The sequence below is a fragment of the Corella eumyota genome, chromosome 1 (assembly GCF_963082875.1).
Source record: "Corella eumyota chromosome 1, kaCorEumy4.1, whole genome shotgun sequence".
NCBI classification, from domain to species: Eukaryota; Metazoa; Chordata; class Ascidiacea; order Phlebobranchia; family Corellidae; genus Corella; species Corella eumyota.
This window is the reverse complement of record NC_137490.1, coordinates 10,303,683-10,324,055: the sequence shown is the minus strand read 5'-3', so window position 1 is coordinate 10,324,055 and position 20,373 is coordinate 10,303,683. Positions and strand designations below refer to the sequence as shown.

Genomic DNA, 20,373 nt, shown 5'->3' with positions numbered 1-20,373 from the left:
TTTCAGCGTGGCTTTCTAGTACGGTTTTTTAAAAGTTGTTAGAGACAAAATGTTTTATTTGTTTGAATAAATACAAGTGTATAAACACCTATATTTTGTTTTGTCAAGTAATGCGTTTTTAAACATCATTCTTACCATAAAATATAATAACCGTACAAGTTTTGACTGTCATTATGAAAACGACAGTATAAAAGCACCCCCGTGAATATGATGTAATATTGCCGCTTTGATGTAGCCTATAATACTGTGTAAAAACGTAAGAATTGTGATTTTGCGTAACTAAAAATTCCTTCTTTTGCACTCTCTCATTTTTACTGAACTAGGTGGTTTCGTAATACCGATTTAGTTAACGAGCGAGATAGTTAGCTAAATTTTGACGCATTAACGAGATCGTTAAATTTAACTTCACGAGTTTTGTAATGCCACCCCAGATCTTCTTAAAGACATCAACAACTTTTCTGCTTGGAACATAATTGTTGGACCAATTAAGGCAACAGCATTTTATCACAACTATTATAACGAAAGTGAATACAAGATAATCTATTACAGCTATCATTTTTTTAGTCAGTTTATGCCACAACCTATGTCTCACCAAGCAACTTAATTGACATTCATTCCCCGAAAGTTTACAAACTTGTGAATATGTTTTCATTCGAAAAGATGCTTATCAACCTTCATTAACAGCACCTTATAAAGGAATATATTTTGTCATGAAAGCATGATAAAAACTTTTTAATTTGGATAGTGGTGGTACTAAACAAACTTTGTTCATTGAAAGTTTAAAACCAGCCACGATTAATTTAACGCAGTTTGTTCAAGTGGTAATTCCCATTAAACAAGAAGATAAAAAAAAATCAAAAATAGCGTTTATTGTTGATTTTTAATTTTCCTGTGGTTTTTACTCTGCTTCTAAGAGGGATTGTGTGGTGTACTACTTTAATGACGTACAAGCTTAATAGGTATGTGTACATTTTACTCTTGTTGTTTTGTCTTTTTCTTAATCCTTGAGCATCTAGGTATTTATCTTTTTATTCATTTTATTTCACTGTTAAACAAGTAACGGATTGTTACTTCTATTTAACTGCTACAATGGCCAAGTTTGTAAAAATTGGCCAATAATTACCTTCATTAACTATACGACTTACCCCAGGTAAAAAAACCTAATTTGAAACGTTTTTTCCCGACTCATGATGTACTTATGTATGTTTATTTACAACTTGTGGCGTGCAAATTGTTTTTAATTTTGTTTTGGGCAAAATATTAAATAGGTTCCTAAAAAAATTTGACCGTCGTTCACGAAACACCATGCATGGGTAATAGACCTAATTGAATTATTTATATACTTAATTAAATTATTTCCTTTGTTAAATGTTGGAATAAAACATTTTTTTAAAGACCTGTTATTATTTTTTAGCAAAACATAAGGTTGTGGGTTCAATCCCCACTGCTCTCATGCTGTAGCACCCTTGAGTAAGGCGCTATAAACGGTTTGAACTTCTGCTGAGCCAGCACTTAATCAGCAGAATAATTATCGGGCAATTATAATTTATAATATCCAAACTGCCACAGAAGCAACTTAAGACCGGGTTGGAGTAACTGATGTTACTCTATGTTTAAGTCGGGCATTCGACTTTCCCACATCAAGGATAAAGATATATACAAAAAAAAGATATCCACTTAAAAATATCACAAATGTAACATACTGAAACATTAATCGCTTAAAAAAGGACAAAATTAAATATAACAAAAAAATAGGCAGGAATCTTATCGCGACTGGTTTTTAAAGGCGTGTACAGGTTTAAAATTATTCTTGCCTTTTTTGCAAAAAAATTTTGTGCGTGGAGACTTTCCTACTTCCAGACTGAGTGGAGGCTGCCCTACTTTCCAAAGTTTTATAAGGGGTTAAACTTTAAATGGTTTTAATAAAAGGGTTTAAATTTAAGTGTTGAAAATTATTTATGTGAAACAGAGAAAAATGTCTGACCACTACCCAAAAAAACTTAAAAAATAAGATTAAGTTGGATACAAATAGTTACCCAGAAAGTTGTCTCTTTTACCCCTTTGCGTAATAAATATAGATGAACATCCAAATACGAATTTAAATAATTAATTCACTATTACAAATTCTTAAAAATAACTTAACTTTTTCAAAAATAAAATAAAAATATATGTAAAATTACCAATTAAAAACTGTGCTAAAATGTTTTTTTTTTTAATCTGCCAAAGATAACATAAACATCACGAAAAGTTAAATCGCCATCACAAAAAGTTAAATCCAGTAGCATAAATAAAATATAGTTATTTAATAATTTAACCAATTATTGTTTTTTTATTTTCTGTTTTAACTAATACATCTTTTAAAAGTTAATACCGTAAAAAAAATTATTTTGTGCATTACTTTTTGTTAAAAAAAAAATTGATTAATTTAATTTTTTTAAAGCAAAAACTGGCTAATCTATTACAAGGGTTTATAATAAGAAGCGTGATAAGTTACTACTTAAATAATTAATTATCCGACATTAGTTGAAAATATATTAGAAAAATATTGTTGGTAAATAAATACATTTTCGTTAAACCAAAGGTTATGAATAAATCTGTAGCGTAAAATGAAAGTAATTAGGAATGAATTATAACTCCTGATTTGTTAATTTAAGTAATGTTTAAATTTAAAAAATAATGTTTTCATTTCTGAGCAGCTTTAGCTGAATAAATCTTAATTTTGGGATCACTTTTTACATTACGGTCCTCGCTTATTCTCTCTCGTATTTTACAGCCGTAATTTTTGTAAATAAAGTATATGTGCTTTACATCTTTGCCGAATAAAAAATTAGTTCCTCATTTTAACTTGTAATTTGTACTTATTTTAACTGCAAATAGAACAGATATGCTGTAGGAGCATATAAATTTAATATTCATAAATTTAAAAAATAAATTTGAATGTTCAAGCTGATTAAATCCGACGACCAACATATAAAAATTCACAAAAAATCATCAAAATGCACGCCTTGTTGTTAATATTACAGTAAGATTTAATCACATAAATGTCCTAATTTCTTTTTGTAAATGTAAAAGAACTTCAATTGAAGATAAAAAAAAGAACGAAAAACAATAAACTGAGGCACTAGGCAAAAAAACCAACAACATGTGAACATCACACCTTCTTGTAATCGACCATTTGTGATTATATAAAAAGACGTAATTTTGAAAAAAATCTTCAATCCCAATAAACATAACCTACAAAAGAAATTGAAAAAAATACTGCGTAAAAATATTACAAAACTTAGTTTGCAACTTAAGACCTATATTCAGTTGATATTAAAATGTTGCAATATTACATAAGTGCATCCCAACAGAATCTTATAACATAGCACCATTTATGAACTGTTGTGAAATTATTATTTTCAAGTCGACTAAATTTTGAAAAGATATTAAAAATAAAAATAAAAAAGAACGAAATATCTAAAACAATGGTATTAAACCTGAAAACAAGTTTTAAAAATAACTGATAATTTAATCAAGGCAATTGTTATTTTTAAAACTAAATAAAATTGACCAAACAAGTTGGAAAGGTGGTGCAAAATTTAAAGTAAAAGGTAACACTAGAAAAAAAACTTTTTTAATACAGGGCGAAGATTGAAACAGTCTCATGCACAAGTTGTGAAAATTTAATTTTTTTCAAAAAATTCATGCACTTGAAACAAAAATACTAGCTTAATCCTTTTACTTATTTCATCTTCTCTTACAGTAGCTCATACCAGAATCCCTTCTTATTTTTCTTCGGCAAACCATTTTAGTTTTTTCTCTTTAACAAATAGTGTGAGGTGCATGTGGTTATGTGATCAAAAAATGACAATAAATTCAAATATTGCCTTTCTTTATTTTGACAGTTTGCTAAGCACTCGAATGAGGGCTCCATTTTCTACTTTAAGTCTTTGATTGTCAGTTCGAAGATCTGTTTGTACCTAAAAGAACAAAAAAAGGGTTACTTTCTTGAAAAAGGTGAAAACTATGATTAATTTCTCTATATTGAAACTTAAAAAATATATTATGATATAAAAATATTACATTGAACTATAATCATTTCATCAAAAACCCAAATTCAAATCAAATATCTTAGAAAAAATACCAAAATCACAAAAATTTTCATTAATAACATAAAAAAAAATTATAAAAAAAGCAGGCAATTATCATTTAATAAAACATAAAACAAATTGAAAGAGGCAGAACAAAAGACGTGCATGACATTATACTGCCTGGTTTTCACATGCAAATAAATGTAAATTTTGGCAGACATTTTTTTATTATTTTAAATTTACAGAATTGATAATGAACACAATTTTAAGGGATTTATCAAGCAATAAAAATCATGATTTATTAATTTAATGAAAATAAGATGTTTATCAGGGTGTGTTAATTTTGTAAATGGAAAAAACTTACAAATCAAAACTACAATCAAAATCATTTGCAATTGACTTAAAACCACACAAAATAACCAAGACAAGAATGCAAAAAACAACAAATTAGATGCAAGAGGCATCACCTTTGACAATATCCAACTTTAACTTTAAGAACGGCTCGAGTATAATATATTTGGAAAAGACATTTTTACAGCCGTCCTTTTAAAAAAATGTTTTAAGGATTTTGGTACTGGTTTCGATATGTGTTCATCAGATTTCCAACTCGCTTTGAACTAGCTGACGAAGTATAGGAAATTGGATTTCTGTTTAACACATCACGAGTTCTTGAGCCTCCACTTTTAAAACCAGCCATAGAAGATGAGGAGGAACTAGCTCGTTGACTAACAGGACTCAATCTACTTGATCCTAAAGATGTGGTAAGTCCAAGCTTTTTCTTATATTGTGATTTTGATGGAATTGGAATGGTGTGATATAAAGAAGGAGAAGTTGAAGATAGTGGAGAAGGTTTTCGGTCGCTTGAATAACTTAGACTGGAGTTATAATTTGCAGGGCTATACCTTGATGAACGATCAGTATTGCGGATTCTGTCAGTACTAGGCTCATAAATCGAAGCTAGACTACTACTTCCTCTCCTTGTTGGTAATCCAGAACTAAAAGTACTTTCAGTTGAGTTATACGAAGGTGAGTATCTTCTTGAAGGGTATTTGCCAACATCATATTTAGTATAAGAATGTGGTCTTATTGGATCCCAATCCTCACTTGTTAAATTATTTTCAACTTTTTGTGAATCAGTTGTTGCAACATTATCATCAGTCGCAAGTGAATCATTAGATGGTGACTTTTTAATATAAGAAGTGTTACTTTCATCATTGTTTTCATAATATTTACTTTTATCTTGAGATTCAGAGGTGTTTTTTTTGTTTTTATCAGTAAAATCAGTCGATTTTTTCCTTGGGAAAATAGATCGAAAATCATCTGAACTTTTATCCAATACATCAGGTGAGTACATTTTGCTTATATTTTTACTAGAAGAACTTCTTCTATTTTGGAAATCATAATTATGATCAGAAATGTCTTTATTTATTTTTGAAGGATTTGAAATTCTCTTGCTTTTACTGAAACCCATATTATCTTTCTCTTTTTTAAACAAATCAGCATTATCACTTTCATTACAAATCTCCAGATCATCTTTAAAATTGGATTTCTCAAAATTTGACCTAATATTACTCTGACCATAGTTCTGTGAGTTAAAGTTTGGTTTTTCATAAATTTTGTTGTAATTTTTTGATTTTTGGTCAGTTTTTATTTGACTTGTTGAAAAATCATCCGATAATTCAGAAGAATCTTGTTCACTTAGATCGTCCTTTACCGAACTTTGGTTGAGTAATCTACTCAGGGCTAAGTTTTCTTGTTTTATTACTTGGTTTTTAAGCCTTAAAGCCTCTTTTTGTTCAGTTTTCTGGTTAAATTATTGATAAGTTTATAAGTATACTACTACAAAGGTAAATAAAGCAATAGAAGAATTTAGAGCATCTACATTTTTAACTCAAGAAAAACTTTTTCAAAAAAAACTATAATTTTAAGTATAGCCCGAGTTGTAAGCAAAACTTTAAAAACTGTATATAAAACAAATATTACTACTACCACTTAACAATACTAAAAAACGAGTTACAACTAGTAGAAAATTATATAGTTAACCAAAAAGGAATCAAAAAATTAATACTTTAAAGTAAAATGTTACCATAAGTTCCTTTTCCATATCTGCAAGGTCTTTTTCCAACATTCGACGTTCTCTTTTTACTTTCTCTAATTCTTCTTGAAGTCTATCATAATCTAAACATTTTTCTTCGTACATCTAAAAAAAAATTAAAACATATAGAACTCCTAGGGGGGCTACTGAATTATTTATTATATAATATTATTTAGTTTTAATATTTCTTTTTTTCCGCAAATAAAATTTAGTTATTCAGCTATTTTCTGCACACAGAATTACAGAAAATTATTTTGTCGCTTTTGTGACTTTTACCTTTTTATAATCTTTCTCGTGTTTAATTTTATTTTCAAAAATACTAGCAGAGGTTTTCGCAGGAATATCTGAGGCACTTCCTCTTAAACCCCGCCGTTTCACTGAACTTTCCAACCCCGAAACAGGCTCCCGCAATCTATCATTCTAAAAAAATAAATTTGGTTTTGTGATCAAAACAAAGTAATCTCAATCACAAAATAAAAATAAAATTTTTATCAATTGGTAAAATAAAGTTTGGTTCAAAAATGTAATTAAAAAGTTGCCTTGAGAAATTTTTTATTTTCAAAAATAGCACCAAAAAAACTAGTAGAAGGATACACTAAAAGTTAAAATATAATGGTGATGTTAATTATTAAAATTTCACAATATATAAAAAATAAAAACTGTAAGAAAGGTTGGACATTAAATTATATAAAAAATATAAAAACCAAGACCTTGAAAACTTACATTTTTATTATCATTAGCCCCAAATAGTTCATCATCACTTTGATTCTAAAAAAAATGTTCAATATTTTAGAAAAATTTCTTAACAATACTTAAAATGCAAAGAAAATCTAAAACACACATTACCCACCCTAGATAAATACAAAACACACACAAACTAAACATGTTGGAGATAATACATTCAAAGCTATAAAGAATAAAGCGCCACTACACAAACATGCAAACGAAGAAAGTTTAAACAACGGAGGGCAGTAGTGTATCACAAAAATATGATTAATTTTAAAAGAAAAGTCAGAGAGAGTGATGTAAGTTAATAGGCCTAATTTCCTTCCTGTTCTTTATTCTTAATGTAAAATTGTGTCACGTTTTCATTAAACAAGAAATAAAAAGCAATTCCTTACTAAGAATATGGTTTTGTAGCGAGTAAAGAAGTCAGTGAAAATATTAAAAAGAGTTTTTTTTTAAATGTGTGAAAAAATAACTTGCTAAAATATTAAAAAAGTTCTAATAAACTAAAATTGAAAAAGTTATTTAGTAAAAAAATGAATTTAGTAAAAAAATGCTACTAACTGTAAGATAACAATTAAAATCCAATTTACGCTTTACTTTCTCAACCTTTGCATTATAAGTAAAAGGTGTAGTTTTGGGTAAACTATCTTTCTTATCATTTCTAATAACTTCAACATTTTGATTAGCTTTGTTTAATGTAAATCCCTCAATAAAATCAATATTGCTCTTAAATCTGAAAAAAAAACGAATTTAAATCTTTTTTTTAATATATATAAATACAAATTATAGAATTCTAACACTTTCCTTACTCCTTGTTTTGACAACCTTGTCTTTTTTCTAAAAAAAGTGCTTTTGTTTGCTTGCTGAGGGTAGGTCTATCGACTTTGGATTTTTCTGGATTACTAGTATTTTTATTTATGCTGACAAAGTGTTTGCTTAGTAGGAAATCCCCTGAATTAAATGACATTGGACTAAGACTATCCGATAAACTGCATCTTCTAATCTCAATTGGATGCAAATCACCCTGAAATAATCTTCGCCTTTTTTTGGTATTGACTTTCTGGCACATCTCTAAGGTTGTGGAGGATTCTATTCTAGAAAAACTCTCCTTGTTGTGAACTTTTATTTTGCTTGTCACACTAGCCAACTTTCTTAGCCATTTTAAATCCTTACAATTAGCATTTTCACGGCGTTCACTTAAATTAGTTATTTTCTTCATTTTGTCTAATTCATCAGAACTTCCAATCGTCTACAAAATATAAGCTTTGTGTCAGATAAGAGAATCAGTGCAAAAAATGATTAGTTATTAGTAAGAATAAAGTTTATATTAATAAGATGTGTTCACTAAAAATTTTTAATTTTTAGTTAATATATAATGTGGTTTTAAGTTACACTGACATAACAAAACAATAGTGCAGCAGTGCTAAACATTTAATAGCAATACAACCAGTGCAATCAAAATCAATTCAGGTTTTCAAAAATTAACATATGAAAAATTTGAACAGTGATATCTGTTTATTGTTACATGCCTTTTTTTAACCTAAAGTAAAGGAAAGTAATCTAAACATTAAAGTTTAAAAAAATTTACCCCAATTTGTCAAAACATTGATAAAAATCAAATAATTAATAAAAATATGGGGTTGTTAATCTACACTTTCAATTATCTAAAATTGGACATATTCAGTTACTGTTGTAACAAAACCCACAACATGGCCTAAAACATTTATAACAAATGTGCCTTTGGCCTGTTTTAACAATATTAAGCAAGCAAATTTAAAATTATTATCTTAGAAAGTTTATACAATACTTTGTTGAAACAAACATGCATGTGAGTATATGTTAAAGTCATGCACAAATATTACAAAACACAAAACCACAACATTTGGATTAGGAAAGTGCAATTTGATTAATATTTATGTATTCCAACAACATATAAAAGTATTATCACTTCAAATATATATTTTGCAACATGCTTTAACATTATAATACAAATAAATATTAAAAAATCAAACAATCCTTCATCCCCAACCTAAAATAAAGTTGTTACAATCATTTAAACAAATTACTCTGCCCATGGTGACCACCATTTTAAGAAGACTAAAAAACAACAAAATGCCCCCAAACATTTTAAGCCTGTTGAAATATTATTTCTTTCAACATCACCAATCTGATCATTTTCATGATGTTGTTGATTTAAAGAAGAAGACTGAACAAGAGGGCTATTAAGAGGCTCAGTTTCATTTGAAACAACCTTTTCCCGCAACCTAGGTTTGTTAGTATTTATTTTAAAGTCATTTTCTGGTATGTTAGTTTTTAAAGATAATAGTGGATTCAAATTAGTCGCAACGTCATCGACAATATTTTGTTTTTTAACTGTGTTTGGCTTTTTAATATCAGTTTCATTACTATAATTGGGAGAGATAATGGCAGCTGAATCTGGGCAAGAATCATTGTTCTTTGCAAACATATCAACAAAACTTGCTTCTTTTTCAGAGGATAACTCTAAAAATTCACCTTTCACTGTTTTGGGCACTGCATTATCACCTTGCGGTATTGACATATTATCATTTTTTTCTGTTACTTTAGATATGTCACCTACTTTTTCTTTTGGTGGTAATATACTTGTATTTACAGGATCTAAAGATTTGTTTTTCTGTATTCTTTGTGACAATCGACTCACAAGTTCGTTGTATTTTTCATCATCCTCTTCATGTTTGGAGGTTAAAAATTTCCGCCTAGTAGCATTTTTTGAAACTGAAAGCCTTTTTGTTGACAGATATTTGCTTTTAGGACTAAAAGTCTTAAGTGTTAGTTTTTCATCATCACCAAGGTCTTCTTTTCCACTTAAAATTTTCCCATCTTTGATCCTATAAAAACCCCTATCTAACCCCCCTACAATTTCAACCTCTAAATTTTTTTGACCCACCCTATCATCATCTGAATACGATTTTTCATCACTTACATCAACATTATTTGCTTCTGATGGTTTAAGGCCAGGTAAACCAGTCGATCTCCTTTCTTTTCGCTGCCTTCTTTTTTGTTGGGCAGCAGTTTTCCGCACTGAAGGTGATTGGACGGCAGGCGTTAATTGGTTTGTTTCTTCATCGACATTGTCATCTACAAATATAAATCATATCAATACAAGTAATTGTTAATTATTTACCATAAAAATCCTATTTAATTTGATGCATAAACAATGTTAAAGAAAAAAAGCTTTACAAACATTAAAAAAAAATTTCTCACACATTTCTAAAAACATAAAAGGAAAAAATATTATTTTAGTATTTTTTGGAATATTTATTTTACCAGATTTATTATTCTCAATCGTGTTTGTTTCCTCATTTTGTATGGATATAGATGGTACAGAAAGAGTCTTTGCACTGTTTTTAACTCTTTCACTTGAGGGGATATAACCTGAAGGAAGAACGACGGAAGACTTTGTAGGCTGACTTGTTGTGGAAGTGAGATCGCTTGATGTCTGATCACCCAATCTCCGATACAAGTTCGAAGAGGAATCCTAAAATTTAAAAACCTTTTTTACTGACAACCAAACCTTAATTTTTTTTTTGAGTTATTCAACTGTACTGAAAATCTTAAAATTACAGTTGTATTTATATATCCCTATACCGCAAACAATTTTAAAATCTTAAAATAAATATTTATACAAAATACTCTTAGGTTTCACGGGACTATATTTATAGTATTTCCAAACATAGCAGGGAATTTTACCAATTTATTCATGTAGCAACAAAATTTATTTTAATAAATAAATTTAAATTGAGGGTATTTAAATATTTTTTAAGCCAAATAAATTTCATTACATCTTTTAAAGAAAATAATAACATTTAAAAGGTAAAACTTACATTATGAGAAATATTTGACTCAGAAGTTTCCATCGCATTACTTGCAGCAGCTGCGGCAGCGGCAGCTTTTTCAGTTTTCATCGTATCAATTTGTCTTTTTGCCTCCTCATATACATCTAACAAAATCATTTACAAATATATAGCAACACTTTATTTAACATATTTTGTCCATATTGTCTTAGACTTTACTTACAAGAAAAGTTAGTAGTATATATTGTGAAAAATCTGCTAACTAAAATTATTTTTTATCAACAGTCAATTATAGTTTATATCAATAATAGTTTATTTTATTAACACCTTTTATCATATTTATTAAAAGTTAACCCATATTAAGTTATTCTATTTAAAACATACCAAGTGTAACACCCTGAGTAGACCTCCTAGACTGCCTCTCTCTGCGTGACCTTGCTTTTCGCTGAGCTTCTGCTTCCTCATCACGGACTGGTTGAAGAAATGATCTTCGGCGATCTGGACTGTCATTACTGCAAGGAAAAATATTAAAAAAGTTTCTTTATTATTACATCATTAGGTAAGAAATAAATTAAACATTTATACATAAAGAACATTAATTAATTTGCGTAAGACATACCTGATTTGTGCAGCTAAGTGAGGCTTTGTAGTAGTAGGTTCGGGCTTATCTTCTTTAGTGTTGGTCGTACTGTAAAAATATTTCTTATTATATATCACTTTGGGGTAATTTATTAAAAATCACTAAAGTAATTATTTAGTTAAAGTACTTTTAAAGTCAAGTTATATATTGTAATTAGTGTGTTAAATTAAAAAGTTATTCAATACACATCTACAAATACAAAACTAACACATCCTTAAAGGTTGAGATCACCATCAAAAAAAACTTAACCACAAAAAGTCAAATTCCAAGAAGATTACAGTTAGATAATTAACAGACTTTACAATAGGTTTGTTACTAAGTAGTGGATATAAACTAATAAACAAATGTCATCTGCTATTTCAAGGAAGAAAAACTATTAAAAAGGCATGCACTGTATAATGTAAAGTTAAGTTATATTTGGGAATAATATGGAAGTTAAGTTAAAATAATATCTAAATTTTGATAGATAAAATTTTACAATTAAAATCTAAAAAAAAACAAGTTTAATATGCAAACCTATACTACAACATAGCTAAAAAATCTGGTGTTAAACTATGTTCTATGGCACAAATGTACCTGGGCTTTCTTGAAACAGATTTAAAATGTACATCATTGTCCTTAACCTCAGCACTAGTTGACCTACCAAGGGCCATTTTGTAGGAAATGCTGTTTTATATAACATATATAACAACTCCCAGGCAAAATTATTCAAATTGCCAAGCCTATTCAACTACTATTTAACTAATCTGATTAAATGTAGAGCTTTTTACAATGCCAATTGAGCAAGTTAATATGCTCTTGAAAACATTTTAAATTCATTGCAGATAATTATAAAGTTATTTTCCCATAGAAACAAAAGTTAAAGCACAGCATGTAATTACAAAAGCATAAATTATAACAGAAAATAAAATCATAACAAACCTGCGTTTATATGATAAAGAATCAATGGAAGGAGTAGTTTCTGTGTCATGTTTTTTGTAAGAATTTGTCCGCTGAAAGCTAAGGTAACAAAAAAATACTTTTAATTTTTTTATTAATCGGGCCTATTTTATTTAAGTTTTTTATTAATCGGGCCTATTTTATTTAAAAAATAAAACATTTGTGGTGTTTGCATATTTAAATTCCAAATTCACATTCTATTCTGACACATAAAAAATAATTTTAAAACACAATGAAGAATATTTTATTACAGTACTCGTATGAATAAAATTCTTTTAAAATATTTAATTAATTTAAGATTTGCAAACTTACTTGAAAATGTCCTCAGAGGTCTCTCCTTTAGGTTTAGTTTTGTTTGTTCTAGCATCTATTACAGGAATTGGAGCTACCCTGGCAGTTTTTAGTGTATCTTGTAACTAAAAACATATTTAGAATATTATACTTTTTTTAAAGTAATAATTGGTCTTCAATATTGATTAATTTTTTTTAAAACTGATGTAGTTTAAAAAATTAATAACAGCTAACTAATAACATGAATCATACACATAGGTTTTCTGTAATACACAACATGGTATAAGCAATTAACAGCTAACCTTTGTAGGTGACCCACTTTCACTAGTTCTTGATGAAGTATAATTTGAAGTTCCTATAGGGCGTTGTATAGCTCTCATCTTGTCATCAAAGCTTCCTGTTTTCCGTAAGCCTGAATTGCAATAGAGATTTTGTATATTTATAAATAAAAAGAATAATTTCATTTAATTATGTTATTGTATCTTGAAGTTTAAAACTTAACTCAATTGTGCTGTCAGGTAATAGTAATTAGTTTTTTATGTCAATAAGTTTTATAAATTAAAAAATTTATACCCGTTCTCCATGTTGAAGGAGCAGCTTCTTTAATGTTACTGTTTCTTTCATTTGGTGTACTAGGCGTAAGAGGTGGGCCATTACTTGACTTCTAAAATAAAACACTGTTGGGAATTTCTTACCATATTTGTTTTTAATTTCAAAATTTGCTAGTTATTTAATTAAGCATTGTTAAACTATAAAGCATTTTTTTGTACCAAAGTATATTATTGAAACTTTTAAAAAAAATTATTTAAAAATTTACAGATATTGAAGACTGCGTTGATGACTTGTTGGCAGTAAAGTCTTTCGTAGTCTGGATGTTTTTACTTGTGCCTTTGCTTGTAGAAGCAGAAGAACTTAAATGCAATGATGCCGGTCTGTTTTCAGAATGTAAACCCTTAAGGTTTGACACGTTGCCAACTGATGCACTTTGTTTAATTTTTTTTTCAGTGTTTGTAGAAAATATTTCTGAGATATCAGTTTGATTAAACCCAGGAGATTTTCTTTGATTAGTAATGTCATCAAATTTTCCTTGTTTTTCGGGAGGCTTTGTTCTTGTAAGTCTGGAAGAAGAGATTTCACTAGAAGAAGTGGAGTCATCTTCATCCGAAGAAGTGGCGATTTCACGAGAACTTCTTCTGTTTCGATTTTGCAGTTTTGTAGAATCATTCTCAAAATTGTTAATAATATCTTCATTGCAATTGTTGTTAATAATAGTGGAATTATCTGAATACTCCTCCTTTATCTGTTAAATAACGTATCATTAAAGTTTAAGTTAACTCAATCATTTTTAATATTTTAGTAATTGAGTAGTAATTAAAGCTAAAAATTAAAGCTAATGGATTTTAAACTTGTACCTGAGTTTGATGTGTTTTAAGATCATCCAAGTATTCTAACATATCTTCATCAGCAACATCAAATGCTGTTTGACCCTGAATAAATTTAAAAAAAAAATAAAGTTAAAAATTACAAAAAGAATTTTTTTAAGTTTAAAAAGGAATATAACTACAACAGTTAACATTATCAAAAAGCCATTCGACCAGTAAGGGTTTATTTATAAAACTGATAGCATAATAGGACTACTGCACTTAATACCAGTTTATTTTTTATAGAAAAGCTAGCTCCTTGATCAGATAAAAGTTTTGCAGATTCCTGTTGAGACCAATGAGCTGCCGCATGCAATGGAGTCCAACCATCGTTGTCCTTCATATTTATATTCATTCCAGAATTCAAAAGTAATCTGAGAAATTTCAAAGTGTATTGTGATCAAATAAGAAAATAATTATATTTCCATGTAAATTAAACAAAACTGCAAAAGTCAACAAAATTGTAATTCTTGGAATTGTAAAAAAAATAATAAAATACAAAAAAGAAAGAAAAAATGTATATGTTAAATAATATAGTTCTTTTGCTTTGTTTTCCTACACATAGGTTTTCAAATCTTAGTAATAAACAATGTTGACTAGGTTCTCACCTAATAACGTCATTATATCCCTTAGCAGCTGCAACATGCAAGGCTGAGGCTCCAGAATTTGGGTGAACAAGAACAGTTAATTTCTCACCACTCAGAACACTTTTCAGCTGTTGCTGAGCATCAGATACCATAAGTTCTCTTTCTTGATTACGAGCAACATCAATATCAAGACCTTTTAAAAATACAAATTTAGATCTAATAATTATATGTATATATATATAGATTTGCTAGACAATTTTAAAAATTAAAAATAATACAAAGTTTGTTTATTTACTTAATTAGATACATTTTTAAAGTTTTGTATTACATATATAATTTAAAAAGAATAAACAAATAAATTTAATAAATATATAATAATAAATATATAAAATATATAATTTTTATTAAACCCATAAAATATTAATTAAAAATTTATTTTAAACATTTTTTTTTCTTTTTACTAACTAATCAGAAAAAAAAACATCTTTACCAACTATTCAGAAAAACAAACATTATAAACAATGCGAAACAAAATTACATATTAACTTTTAAACCATAAACCAATTTTATTATTACCTTTTTTTGAATTAACAATATACTTATATAGGCATGCTAACTTTATCATATATAAAATAAAAAAAAGTAAAAAAAGATATATAACCTAAAAATAGATTAAGAATTACAATTTATAAGTCATTTGACCTCAAGATATATAATATAAAAAAGATGATAAAAAAATAACTAAAAGAATTATTTAACACAATAAAAATACAAGACAGCTGATAAATTGTAATACTAATGTGTTTTAGTCAGTATACACTTATATACCAGACAACAATTTGCGATTTTTTATATGTAAATAAGTTACAACACCTAACTCCTACATAATGAAATTTAAAAAAATTGATCAAATTAACATTATATTGCACCATTGGTTAATAAAAATACGAAACAGTTTATAACTAGCTTATAAAAGTTACCCTAAAAATAGAATAATGACATCAATTTTGCTATCGTAATTTTCTATTCCTAATTTTAACATAACGTAGCTTAATGAACAAAATGTTTAACTTATAGGCTATTTAAAAAACTGATCTATATCTTAAATGATTTTATGATTAACACAAATATAAAACATGATAGTATTGTAATAGAAGTGTATAAGTTTTAAGAATTTATACTGATCTGGGTTTAAGCCTTACCTACCCGACACAGAGCCAGTGTTTACAAAATTTAAAAAAGTCCTATTTTTATAAATACCCTAACCCAACTGAAAAACTTTATAGTTAAATAAAAATGTTTTGCCCCAAGTTAGGTAAAAGTTGAGCAAAAAAACAAAAATAAAAGTGTAAAAATAAAATAATAAACACATATTAAAAAAAAGTTAAGCTATTGGGTTCAAAAGAAAAATATTGCAATGTTTTGCTTCATCTAAATTTCACATGCTTGTGAGATTATTAACTGGCAAGTATGTGTAACTTATATATGGTCATTTAAAAAATAGTTTTTGTTACTTTCTTGAAATTTTATTGATCTATTAATTTTTAAACACAAAATTGTATGGACAAATTCAACAAGCAAAATGTCTAGATATAATACCAAAAAATAATTATCCCTACCCATTTAACAAACAATTAAATACAAAACATATTTTTTTACAATACAACTAAGCTAAATTTTCATAACTTATTACCTTGAGATTGAATTTGTTGTTGTAAATATTCGATCATATCATCTTCTTCAGCTATATCAAGAGGAATTTCTCCCTCACTGTTAACAGCTACGACATTTGCACCTTTCTCAATCAAATACCTAATTGAAGATAAATTTTTATGTCATTAAATATTTTTAAAAATAAAATAAACCTTTTTAAATGTTTTTTTTTATATATTAACATACAAAAGTTCTACTTTTATATATAATTTTGATAGTTTAATAAAGGTAGGGTAAGTTACAAACTAAGTATATAATTAGGCTAAATGGTAATACCATTGTTTCAAGTCTGGAATACAAATTACAGTTATCCAATTCAATTAATTGAACTTTTCATTAAGGCAAAATTTTTATTTTTAAGTTGAAATAGATTTTCATAATAAAACATATATGGGCAATTCTCATTGGGAAAGTGTTTTTTAAAAAAAAATGAACTTAAATTATTTGTTCAATGAACTTACCCGTTTCTTTGGTTTTGATATTTAAAGTTTAAATTTAAAAAAATTTTGGCTAATTATTTTTAATAAGTGATTTTTTTTTAAATTTAAAATGTACAAATTTTTTTGCACTTTTATGGCTATTTTAAGCAATAATTTTAAGTTAATATAAAAGTTACAAAACAGATTACAACAGATTTGTAATGTGTTTAGTATAAGAGGTTTAAACATATGCTTAACATAAGTTAAACAACAAATTCTATATTACAATTTAAAAATCAGCAATTTTTAAGTTTTTAACTTGTAAGAATATAGGTAATTCCGTTACCGAATTTACATAAAAAGTTTTATAACTTAAAATTTAATCAAATACAACTTTTAATATTTTTAATTCTCTGATTTTAGTTGTTAAGTACTATAAATAAAAACTAAACTTTAATGTTCCTTATCAATTTTATCTACAATAATGGTAACGGAATTACAGGTAACGGAATTACAACATCAGAGATTTTGTAGAAATGCTTTTTCTGCCTGGTTTACGTGATTTAAAATAATATAATTATTTTTATAAGTAAAAAAATGAAATGGCATTGTAATATAATATCCATTTTTTTAATTTTGTAAGAAGGTAGTTTTGAAATTTATAAATTAGTTTTATGGGTACATATATTACTAAATAAAATTAAATAAAAATATTCATAGTTAACAAGCTGATTTTTAACTGATATTTGGCATATTCAAACAATATTATAAGCTATTTTACCCACTAGACTTATTGTTTTTGCATAATTATCCATTTTATTTAGGTGTAACAAACTGTTTATGCGACATCAATTTTATTACTTATTTAGAGATTAGCGATTTAGAATTTTAAACATGTTATGTTTGTTTGTTAATTTTATTTTTGAAGTTATGTTTGTAGTTTTTGTTAAAATGGTAGTTAGAGTTTTTAAAATTTGGTTTGTTTTGTTCTGTTTAAGAGTTTATTTAAAAAAAAACTAGTAGTTTTTAGTTTTGTAATTCCGTTACCAAGATTTTTTAAAAAATTTTTTAGTTAGGTTTGTTTCTTATTTTAACAGTACCTAAAACTATTTCTTTTAATTTTATCTGAAATTAAGTAAATTTAAGACTAAAGTTACATGCCAAAATTAGACAGTGTCTTTCTGTTACTTAAAGTGTAATTCCGTTACCGGGTTTTTTTAAGTTAATTTGTCAATAAATAAATATTTTTTAAACCCTAACTAAAAAAATTTGGTATCTTTTTGTGTCTTTCAATAAGGACAATTATTTACACATGTTTAATTTAAGTTAATTTTTATAAAATTCATACGAATTGGGATTAAGTATTACCCAACCTTTTAAATCTAATTTATTGGCGTAATTCCGTTACCAAACATTTTTCAATTTTTAAGAAGCATAGAAGTTCGAAATGGACTTCTATGCTTAGAAAAATTTAGAATGGCAATACATGGGTTGTTTTAACTTAAAAAATGATTTTAATTATATTAAAAAAAAAAATTATAAGTTTGTAAACCACAGTAATTGTAATTCCGTTACCGAAGAATTGCCCATATATATATATAATATATTTCAAATTTTTTTTTTATTGAAGTGATTTAAATTTAACCAAAAAATAAACTTTAAACAATAAAAAAGGGGGTTTGGATGTATATATAATAAAATTTTAAGTTTAGAGATTATGATTTCTAGTCCTCCTAACATGTTTACAAAAAAAGCGTAACAAGTAACATCCTGAATAAAGCACGCCAAAAATTAGAATTAAATTGGGTCTAATTTAAATTAAAAACTATTTATGAAAAAGTTAAAATGCAAAGAACAGTTGATAATTATGTTTAGTAGATGAATGCATACTAAGATAGAACTTTACGACTACACATAAAATAATATGAAAGTAAGTTTTATTAGCCAGCTTATAAAACTACTAACCTAGCTATGTCCATAAATCCACAAGATGCAGTAGCATGTAGAGGTGTCCATCCTTCATTATCCTCTTGGTCAATACTGGCCCCATTGTCAACCAAAAAACTTACCACTTCAAGTTTGCAATCAATACAGGCCTAAAAATTAATAAATTATTTTAATATTAAATAACATTGACCAAAATCATAAAATAAACAAAACACAAGTTTAAGTAAAAATACAGTGCTAATGATAATTATTTTTAATTTGTTTTACTTTATAAAACAATTAAAAAAGTACATATCCATAATAGCATTAGTGTTCATACAGGTCACCTATATTTATACTAATCCTCCTAGCATTTGTGGATATTTGCATTAAAAAAATTTTACCTTAATAATCGATTTTAAATTACGTTATTAATATCTATAACAATAAATAAAATTTGGAGTGATTACAGTGTTACCGACCCTTTTTTTAAGTTTAACTAAAATAGTAAATTTATTAAAAAAAAGCAATGGCATTTCCTAAAAAAGTTTGACTAAAATGTTAAAAATTAATTTCTTCTGATTTGAAGCAGCAGTACTTCACCTTTTCTATTTCCATTAACAGTAACAACATCATATTAGATGACACTAATTTTACGATAGGATTTTTGAAAGTTAAATTACTAAACTGACAAGATTGCGACATTTTCACACCACATTCTGCACTCAAATTTAACACTAATACGCAAGTCTCATGCCTGAGTAGGATTTTTAAGTTTTTAAGTAGATTATGATAGTTATAGTATTTATATCATTAATAAAGATTTAAAGTATTTAAAAAGTACTACCGTATTTATATATATATAATTAAAAAGTAATACCATATTTTTTTTTATATTCTAGTGACAACAAAAGAGTTGACCTAAGTAATAAAAGTTACTTTTTAGCCTTAAATAAATAAATATAAACAAGTATAATTATGTCAATAATGCAAACAAAGCCTTACGGTGTGTAGTGCAGTTAATCCATCGATGTTCGCAAAATTTATGTTTGCACCTTTGTTCAAAAGACTTTTAAGTTCTTCTAAATCACCACTTGAACATGCAGCTAAGAACACCGCACCGTCATTAAATTTAACTTTTGGTTTAAGATTTAAAATTTTTCCAGATTCTGCATTTGTTGAGGAGTTTTGCCAACATTTTAGCTGTTCCTGTCTTTTTTCTTTTGCTGTTAATGGTCGTCCATTCTCATCCATATTGCACTAAAATATATTCTCACAATAATATATCCAAATTTAAGTTTCTTTTAACAGAACTGCCTGATTGCTAAATGTGGTTACTGGAGCATTTATATTAATATTTTAAGTTTGGCCTAAAAGACTTACAGACTTAATACCTGTCAATTAATAATAAAACTAATAAATAAATCAGTAATTGCACTTTTTAAAGCTTTTAAAAATGTCATAAATTTAGTTTAAAAGAAAAGATGTATGGCATTAAAATAAAAATGTCATTTATATTAAACTAATCCAACAAATATCGACGTCATCAGACTTCTGCCCACACCCTAGCTGCAAAAGTGATTGTCTGGTGAACAGCGTCACCTAGGGATAATCATCAACTTTTTCAACCATTTTCGCTACGAAAACATTTATTCAATTTTATTTAAATTTTTTTTTAATAAACTATACGAAAAACTTAAAAACTGC

The 20,373-nt window shown here is 27.1% G+C and overlaps 1 protein-coding gene across 4 annotated transcripts; it reads right to left on the bottom strand.

Moving 5' to 3' along the window:
- Positions 1 to 2,887: 2,887 nt before the first annotated feature.
- LOC145750054 (protein phosphatase 1 regulatory subunit 12A-like) lies at positions 2,888 to 20,056 on the bottom strand. 4 transcript variants are annotated; one of them, XM_082565981.1, is made up of 22 exons: positions 19,672 to 20,056; positions 18,706 to 18,836; positions 16,302 to 16,420; positions 14,630 to 14,801; positions 14,251 to 14,395; positions 14,013 to 14,087; positions 13,418 to 13,900; positions 13,174 to 13,264; positions 12,903 to 13,012; positions 12,622 to 12,725; positions 12,292 to 12,369; positions 11,947 to 12,036; positions 11,350 to 11,418; positions 11,115 to 11,242; positions 10,761 to 10,876; positions 10,204 to 10,414; positions 9,860 to 10,014; positions 6,892 to 6,936; positions 6,445 to 6,588; positions 6,160 to 6,273; positions 4,541 to 5,877; positions 2,888 to 3,962 (listed from the first exon to the last, which is right to left on the bottom strand). In XM_082565981.1, exons 1-21 carry the CDS (start codon positions 19,918 to 19,920, stop codon positions 4,633 to 4,635), a joined length of 4,074 nt encoding a protein of 1,357 aa, XP_082422107.1. In that variant the 5' UTR covers positions 19,921 to 20,056; the 3' UTR covers positions 2,888 to 3,962; positions 4,541 to 4,632. The 4 variants fall into 4 exon arrangements, with proteins under 4 accessions (XP_082422107.1, XP_082422114.1, XP_082422132.1 ...); XM_082565988.1 differs by having other exon boundaries at positions 13,174 to 13,261; XM_082566006.1 differs by lacking the exon at positions 4,541 to 5,877.
- Between the last annotated feature and the right edge of the window lie 317 nt (positions 20,057 to 20,373).